At 37.6% G+C, this 8,355-nt stretch overlaps 1 protein-coding gene across 3 annotated transcripts in view; it reads right to left on the bottom strand.

Moving 5' to 3' along the window:
* Nucleotides 1–7,665, bottom strand: part of LOC116843512 (UDP-glucose:glycoprotein glucosyltransferase) — an 8,500-nt gene extending 835 nt beyond the window's left edge. The window contains exons 1-23 of one of the 3 annotated variants that reach the window (XM_032813977.1): nucleotides 7,484–7,665; nucleotides 6,847–7,063; nucleotides 6,515–6,765; nucleotides 6,251–6,433; nucleotides 5,996–6,168; nucleotides 5,708–5,903; nucleotides 5,413–5,626; nucleotides 5,086–5,306; nucleotides 4,683–4,904; nucleotides 4,246–4,604; nucleotides 3,930–4,173; nucleotides 3,659–3,850; nucleotides 3,325–3,583; nucleotides 3,095–3,203; nucleotides 2,827–3,012; nucleotides 2,546–2,752; nucleotides 2,071–2,463; nucleotides 1,910–1,924; nucleotides 1,356–1,533; nucleotides 1,073–1,255; nucleotides 720–995; nucleotides 482–598; nucleotides 204–342 (exon numbers count right to left, since the gene is read on the bottom strand). In XM_032813977.1, the coding sequence (XP_032669868.1) occupies nucleotides 204–342; nucleotides 482–598; nucleotides 720–995; nucleotides 1,073–1,255; nucleotides 1,356–1,533; nucleotides 1,910–1,924; nucleotides 2,071–2,463; nucleotides 2,546–2,752; nucleotides 2,827–3,012; nucleotides 3,095–3,203; nucleotides 3,325–3,583; nucleotides 3,659–3,850; nucleotides 3,930–4,173; nucleotides 4,246–4,604; nucleotides 4,683–4,904; nucleotides 5,086–5,306; nucleotides 5,413–5,626; nucleotides 5,708–5,903; nucleotides 5,996–6,168; nucleotides 6,251–6,433; nucleotides 6,515–6,765; nucleotides 6,847–7,063; nucleotides 7,484–7,498 (4,549 nt within the window). In that variant the 5' untranslated portion in view covers nucleotides 7,499–7,665. Of the gene's footprint in view, nucleotides 1–203; nucleotides 343–481; nucleotides 599–719; nucleotides 996–1,072; nucleotides 1,256–1,355; nucleotides 1,534–1,909; nucleotides 1,925–2,070; nucleotides 2,464–2,545; nucleotides 2,753–2,826; nucleotides 3,013–3,094; nucleotides 3,204–3,324; nucleotides 3,584–3,658; nucleotides 3,851–3,929; nucleotides 4,174–4,245; nucleotides 4,605–4,682; nucleotides 4,905–5,085; nucleotides 5,307–5,412; nucleotides 5,627–5,707; nucleotides 5,904–5,995; nucleotides 6,169–6,250; nucleotides 6,434–6,514; nucleotides 6,766–6,846; nucleotides 7,064–7,398 lie in introns of all 3 variants that reach the window. The other 2 variants (XM_032813992.1, XM_032813984.1) reach the window with 2 other exon arrangements.
* Nucleotides 7,666–8,355: the final 690 nt, after the last annotated feature.

Here is an 8,355-nt window from a genome sequence, read left to right as displayed (position 1 = left end):
TTCCATTTAAAAAAATTAATGTGACCTTGACCTGACCTTCGCTACGCAACCCAAGGTCAAACTGATGTGATCAGTAAATACATCTTTTTAAACGCCACAACTTTTGTCTGAAACATTTTTTTGTAAAACTTATATTTTTCCTGATATTCGGGCGTCCCGGTACTTTCCGAACACCCTGTATATTGCATGAAAGAAAAACTTACCACCATCTTTCTCTGTTTGTCTACTCTCGTTCTCCACCTTCTGCTGTAAAGTTTTGATCTCTTCGTCGTAGCCTACCCACTCCGGTAAGATGCGTATGGCCGCTTGCAACTTGGCTTCCTTGGTCATTGGATTATTGCACTGCAACAGAAAAATAAAACATTATAATAAATAAATAAATTATTATAGAAAAATGTAACATTATTTAGCGTAATATAGAAAGCGTGAAAAGTACGCGTCGCGACGCGTTCGTTTTTACGATATAATAAGACGTACGTACCAAGTCTATGGTTTTAGCATATCTTTTGGACGCGTCGTCGCACCACGTTTCGCACCACAGCCACTCTTGCGGCAGCGTTTTGACGGCTACTTGATGAATCATGTTGTTAGGGAGATCCTAAAATTGTTATCAATTGTATTGCAGATGCAGAACGCGACGATTTTGACATAATTGATGTGAAATAAATTATTTCTCTTCTCTATCTTTATAAATATCGAGATTAAACAATTTGATTTACCTGGTCAAGATTCGCTAAACTGTTTGGATCTTGACTCAATGCTTGATACTGCCCTCGCAGCCGATCGCCCGCTGCAATACGGCGGAATCGTTTGAGATCCACCACGTACAACGCGCTGATGTGATACGCTCGTCCCTGCAGATGATTCTTCCAGTATCCTTGCTTCCAAAATCGGAATCCATCCATTTCGGTTCTACTGTCGCAGAACGGTGTGTATGCGTACGGCGCGCCACCAAGATCCATCGTCGCTAATTCTTTCAAGTCTGCTCTTACAACCTACGGCAAAGCAATTATGCAAAATAAAGCCTAATCTATTTTTATATTCGATATTTTTTTAAATCCATCGCGCCTACCTGATCAGCGTCGACAAATATTATCTTTTTCACGTTCAACGGGAATAGTACGTCCAGGAAGAGTATCTTGTATCCCCAGATAGTTCTCTGTTTCTCCGTCTGCTGATGAAGCCAACGAGGCCATTTGTATTGAACGAGTTCGTACTCGAAGCCATATTCCTCGGCCATATGTGGCAAGAAGTCCTATAACGTGAAAGAGGAAATGTTTAAATTAATTACGGTTTCATGTTCGAAGAATAAAAAAACTTCTTTTTTTGTTATATATTGCACACAGCTTATTTACCTTCAACGTTGGAGAAAGATAATTTTTCAAAAACCAGAACTTCACCGGCGTCTTGGTGTGTTTAATGACACTCAGCATCATAATCTTCAAGAATCTTTCGTACAAATGGCCGGACGCGAGAGAGAAGATATTTAGTTTCTCATCTTGGTCCTCGCTCTCGTCTGTCGTGGCGAATGTCCTAGTTTCGGGAGTAAATCGAGACATCAGAAACTTGCATGAACTGCGATTCAGTTATTTTATATCAGCCAATAAAAGATTGCAATTAATACAAGCTACATTATCGAAGCAGCGGTATATTAAGTTAAAGTTAATAGGACAACAGGCTGCAAACGAGAATATCGGTAATTTGTAAACATAAAGCAGCTAATATCAATGGTCGAGAAGGTTTAATCGAGGAGGCAACGTACTAAGATGATACTGAGACAATTAAAAGTTCAAGCCACAAATATGTCTTTTGTCGCATTCATCTTTATCCTGGGTCTCTTTTCGACATTTAATTACACATACTTAGAGAGTTATGGATGTACTTAACTACATAATAATGAGAAGCTTACCAAAATTTGGCAATGCTAAAAAAGAGAGAACAAATAAAAGTTAAGTTCAAAGGTAACGAAACATCGTGCTACACATGTTAAATACTAACACCCAGCATTTATGAATTTTAACCGGGAAACCGGATCAGAACACACGGAGTAGCCCGATCGACTGGACATACCTAGAGATAGAGTTCCACAATCCAGTATCCTTCTCGTTATCCGACAAAAGGTCCATGCCCGCTTTGTCCGGCTTCTTGGATACCTTGATTTTCAACACGTGGCTTCTCAATGAGCTTATCAGGACCTTTACGTTGTTACCATTCTGAATAGCGTCTTGCCCGTCCACGGTGGTGAAGTCGTATATTTCCGCGGATCTCCCTTGCCGCAGTCGCAACACCCATTCGCCGGGATTCGCTTTCAGTTGGAAGTAGCCCAAATTGGCCATTACTATAGTGTCGACCATCACTGGCTGTCTTTCGGTACCCAATGTGAATTGAAGGCCTCTCGGTGGATTTCCCATCACTGCCTCGAAACAATGGCCCTCGAGCAGCAGGTATTCCAACTCGAATTCACTATACATATACATACATCGATACATGTACATACAAATTATTAAAAGCAATAGCAACGATAAATTTATCATTTCAATTTTACCTGTGCACACCGATTGCAACGTTATCCAGTTTAATGTTATCCAAATCATAAACGCTGCGGACTACTTCCACCAGCCAATTCTCGGGAGCGTGAATGTATTGTGTCAATAATGAGGAAGTGGGAAGTTTCGTGAACTTTGCGAGGGAACCGCTGATGTCTCCTTCCGCTGTAAATTGCAGCTCGGGTTCCAGTACGAATCGGTAGAAACTGGAAACAAAATAGAAAAATATATTATTAGGGTTCGACAAAGCAGTTGCGAGAAAAATATAGCATTACTATACCTCTTCAATGGCATATCGCTATTCTTCTCTAAACTGTTCAAAAACACCTTTATATTGCAGTTCAAAGCTTGTTGCAATGTCTTCAGTATTGGACCCAATTTTTGGGCACCACGTGAGACTGGATCTACGATGGCGATGAAATTGAAGGCAACTTCGTCGGGATTAGCCGCGGGAATTTTGATGACGCTGCGAAAGAGAAACAATGAGTTATCTTAACTGTAACGATCGTACTTAAAAAGGTAACACGAAAAGTCAAACGTTGTTTTACCTATGATCATCCCCGTGGAAAGGAACATCGAATCGATTTCGAGTTTGTGGCCGTGGCACTAAGAGCGAAGCGATCTTCATAATCATATCATCCGTGATATCGTTCTCTTCTATAGAAAATATCATAAAGATTTCATTGTTTTTATCGTGTAAAAGCGTCGGAGAAAATATGCTTCATATGAAAAATTTTAATAATTAAAATAATAAAATTTAAATAATCTATCGTAATACCGTATTCATCGTCGTTAAAGAATTGGTCCTTTAACAATCTCATGAACAATTTAGCTCCGTAAGTACTCTGACTGAATCTTTCTAATAAAGAAAAGTCCTCGTTTGTGAATTCCTCGTCGCTGTCCAGAGGACCGATGATACGGCCATTGCATAAAATCGCTCTCGCTCCCGACTCTAGATTCAAGACATTTTTAACGTAATATTGATGCAACTGTAGTATCGAGTTTTGATTTTCCAATAGTGTCGCGACGGCATCATCCTGCAATAACAAACATGAATTACATTAACGAAACGATTTGCAATAACGTGCACATAATATCAATTAGAGTCTTACCTCAATCTCAAAATTACCATTAGCAATGAGAGCCGCATTCTCTTCTTTGATAACTTTACGTATATAAAGTATAGCCTTTTCTGGCGACAGTGCGTTTAATGCGGCGAGAACAATTTTATTAATGTCAGATTTTATGTTAGAATCATCCTTTGTATTAATAATAACACTAATTCGCGCGTCGGTATTCGATTCCTGAGAAAAAAATATGACAATTTAATATATTTTATCGTTCTCCGGTATACACAAGATACTTCATTTCTAAGTTACTTACTACATATATAACTGCTTCTCGCAGCAATTGTCTACCAAGCAATGACTTTAAGTCTGCCATGACCCAGAAGGAATACATGTGATGCGTGTTACTGCGACGTGGCACGAAGAAGTAGTGCATTTTTTTCATCAAGTAAGTCGACAAATCCTGATGGCTCCATTTAGTGTAATCCTCATCTTCATGAATCGTACCGATTAGGTTTAGCCACGCGTGCTTGTCCACTTTCAAGATACGCTCGTTTAATCTGAAAGGACGAACTAGTCAGCACAGCGCACACTAAATAATTTATCATTTTATAATTTCATGAGCTACGTACCGTGGCATGACATTTGGTTGATTCATGAGAAAATCAATTACGTCGTCTCCTTCTGTCACATCACCGCGATACACAGCCTTCTGTAAGGTGGGCGTTTGTGACATGATGGTGGACAACACAGCTTCTTCATACGACTCAGAGTTCAACTGACTGGGCGTTAAGGGTATGCCGTTCAGTAAAGCTTGCGGGAACTTCTTAAAGCCGCATCGTTTGATAAAGTCGTTGGCCAGATGTCGTCCCACGTCGTACTCCGACTCTTCGCCGAGTATGTAATTTATATTAGCCGACGAATCTTTGGATTTGATTGTTTTCTTGACGTCTTCCACGTCCATGCCATAGGATCCAATATAGTTTCCTAGCTAAGGCAGAAATTAATGTTCTTACTCCTCGTTGATATCGATACTATAGCGGGACAACAAACTATATAGACTAGTTACCTCTGCTAAGAAGTGTACAGCCTCTTTAGTGCTCTTAGTGTCTGCGAAATAATGATACGCGTTGTTAACTGCAACGCCGGCGTCCGTCAAACCTGTCACAGTGGAAGTGTAATTTGTCACGAAGACAAATCCAACCCTCAACGGTGCGGAATGTGAATAGAGAGATTGTGCTAGAGCTATCAGTGGCATAGAATCTTCGCTCAAAGGATCGATTATTAACACCTGAAGAAAAAACAGCACATGTTAAATACATAAATGTCACACGTAAAATATTAAAGGCAAGTAAGAGTAGTAGATCTTGTTATTCTTCCGTCTGACTTGTATATTTTGAAAATAAAGTTTTACTTTATATATATTAAAAATATTAAACTTGAATTTAAAGTTCAGTGACGTTTTCACTAACCAGATTATACAAGTTTCTTCGGATATTCCTGAGCATGCCGGGGAAAGTTGGTCGTAACAACTCCGTTAACGACGGTGGCCACTTGTTATAGCGCGAATCATTTTCAATATCATTGATCCAATTGATCGCCGAATCTCTGATGTCCATTGCGAAGTTCTGGCTATCCATGCCTCCAGATAAATCCAGAGCTAATAATTTGCTCATTTTTTTGTTATTGAAGCCTGCAACAATTCACACAAATGTCATTTTCTAGTACACACGGTTTGGAGCACGAATAAACTGAGTATCATGTGATGCATAACATTTAATCTCCCATAAATTACATACCAATTTTATGAAGAGCCTCCATTACTCGTAGCTCGCTCCTCAAAGACTCCAGAAGAGTCAGTACATCGATAGCTTCCAGATCAAAGAATAAACCGTTGATAAAAAGGGCCGTATCAGTTGGCTGTATATTCAGGCTTGCCATAAATATTTCCTGATTTAATTTCATTTCTTTTTTCATATCACTGTTTACCTTGGTTCTGATTAGCGATTTTGCCTGTAACACGCATAAATATATCAATTACTACATATACTCGACCATACATATTCGGCTTAGAATTCACTTTAAAGTACGCACTTGCATAGGGAAGTTCTGCGATATATCAGTTAAGACATTTAATGACTCTGTTGATGGAGACTTCATTATTCTTTCAGCTGCTTGGTGACTTAGCTCCTGAAACTGCCACACTTTTAAGGCTCCGATCTCGTGACTGGTTTCCAGTAGGTGTGTCTGTATCTTATCCAATTCAACATGTAGATCCTGATAAAGTTTTCTAGAAAGGTACATTACATTTTAATAGCGCAATTCAAGGTATTACATAAGAGAAACAAATCAAATACCTTACGTTCCCAATAACCACCTTACTTTAAAGTCATAAAGTTGATTCCCTCGATTTCTTCCACACCATCATTTGTCACTTCTGAGTTTTTGCCTGTGTTGTCTCTGATGTCCGAATCATCAGTTGCTTTGTACTCTGTAGACTTCATCTGCAGTTCTACACCATAACCCGACAAACGCAGTTTCTTATCTGCTCTTTCCTATAAAATATTTATATTAAAGATAATTAAATTTCTGTAATATATATAATTAATCACTTTTATTGCATAAATTATTAATTACCTTTACATAATGACGAAGAATGTAATTAATTCCTTTTGTTTCAGCTATATTTTTCAGTTTCTCATGAAAATCAATGAATGTGGGAGTTCCAATCTGACCATATAATATTATAACCTTATCAGTTTCTGGTGTATTTAAATAACGATGATCTATATCATAAGTATCTGTGGTTTCCCATGTATCCTGCAAAATTAAAAATATAATAATATATATATATTGTTGTATATATTTTATATTTATAGAAATTATATAAGAGTTACAAACCTGCTCAGTTTGAGATAAATCAAATAACTTATCTATATCTTCTAGAGAACAAGTAAATGTTCCACCAATATCAACAATGTTGTTGCACTCATATGAAGAAATGTTTTTATTCACAGCCATTTGAGAGAACATTTCAACACGTGCGGAATAAATACGTAGAGACAATCCTAGTTTAAAAACTGCTATCTCTGACTCAGACAGATAATTTTCAGCTAGCTCCATAATTATATCATAACTCTCCTTCTCTGTAGCTGCTTGGAATAATGTTACGTGTAATAATGAAAAAAAACATAATAATTACTGTAATTGCTAAAGTAGAACTAAATATTCACCTATTACAAGATTATTTGTCTTTTTGGAAAATGCATCAACAAACTTCCAAAAGTAACTTGGATTTTCATCACTGAAATATTCAGCTGCTTCGAGAACCAGAGGTGTCTCATTCCATTTAGCATTTATCAAAGTAGTCACATATTTGTTAATTTTCTTATCAGCTCCGAGTTGTGTGGAACACAACAGCAACATGGAAAGAAATATAAAAACTCCCATCTGGAACATAGGAAAAAGAATTATCACTAAGTATTACATCACCAATAAATATCATGTGTCATCTTATATTTTTATTGATTAATACGATTAAATTGGCAGATTTTGACAAAAAAAACGCGTTTTGCGAAAAAAAATATTATTGTTGTTGTAAATAGCTATCAGATATCCTAGCTTCTTTCGAATTTCAAGCTTCATAGAAGTTATTTTAGTAAAAAAAATTTTGCATGTCAGGTCTTTACTGAAACTCACAGTTGACTGTACTTTAATATATATGTCAGTCGTATAAAATTAATCGGACAATAAGAATTCGGATAAAATTTACACATGTTACATACAATGATTGACAGATGATGTTATTACGCGTGCTTGAATCTTATAGATAACCTCAAAATAAACTGATCGCCGGGAATCTCTACGTACCTCTGGAAACTTCATTAAAAATTGTATTAGCTACGAGAAGAATGCATCAATGTTTACAGCCAATCCATGCAGTGCACGTGCCACACACACAACGTCTCGGAACGGCGAGCAGATAAAAGGAGAATACGATAATCATACGGCTAATGTAAGATGACGTATACCGTCGCCGCTGACAATTCGCGGCATTTGAACCGGAGCATTCTTTCGTGATTGGTTAGCTGTAAAGCCCGTATCAGACTATAGATTAGAATTGGCCGCGTTCAGTAGAACAAGTGATCAGTAAGCGCTCAGGGAGCTCTTGTATATGATTTGGCATATTCTTTTAGATCTCCAACTATACTCCAATCAGATGCAAGAGCTCACTGAGCGCTTACTGATCACTTGTTCTACTGAACGCGGCCATTGAGATTGAATTGAAATTTAGCCAATCAGAGCAAAATTCACTAAGCTCAAGTTTAGTGAACTTTGCTCTAATTGGCCAATTTTCAATTCAACCTCATAGTATGTTCGACTGGCTCTGGGTTATTCAGCCTGCGTTTATTGGTCGAACAAGTACTAATAAGCTTTAAGCGTCTTCTACAATGGCAGTAGGAGTAGTAGTAAGAAATAAGCAGTAAGTAAATAGACTAATCACAATCGATTATTTTTGAAACATGAGAATGGAATTGGTCAATTTGCTTACTGCTTATTTCTTACTACTACTCCTACTGCCATTGTAGAAGACGCTTTAGGATTAGCTAGTAGAGACTTATGACGTCAAGCAGTAAGCAAATTGACCAATTCCATTCTTACGTTTCAAAAATAATCGATTGTGATTGGTCTATTTACTTACTGCTTATTTCTTACTACTACTCCTACTGCCATTGTAGAAG

Source organism: Odontomachus brunneus, unplaced genomic scaffold (assembly GCF_010583005.1).
Source record: "Odontomachus brunneus isolate Ranch 3 - 2012 unplaced genomic scaffold, Obru_v1 Obru_scaffold_003, whole genome shotgun sequence".
NCBI classification, from domain to species: Eukaryota; Metazoa; Arthropoda; class Insecta; order Hymenoptera; family Formicidae; genus Odontomachus; species Odontomachus brunneus.
This window is presented reverse-complemented; position numbering and strand designations above follow the sequence as displayed.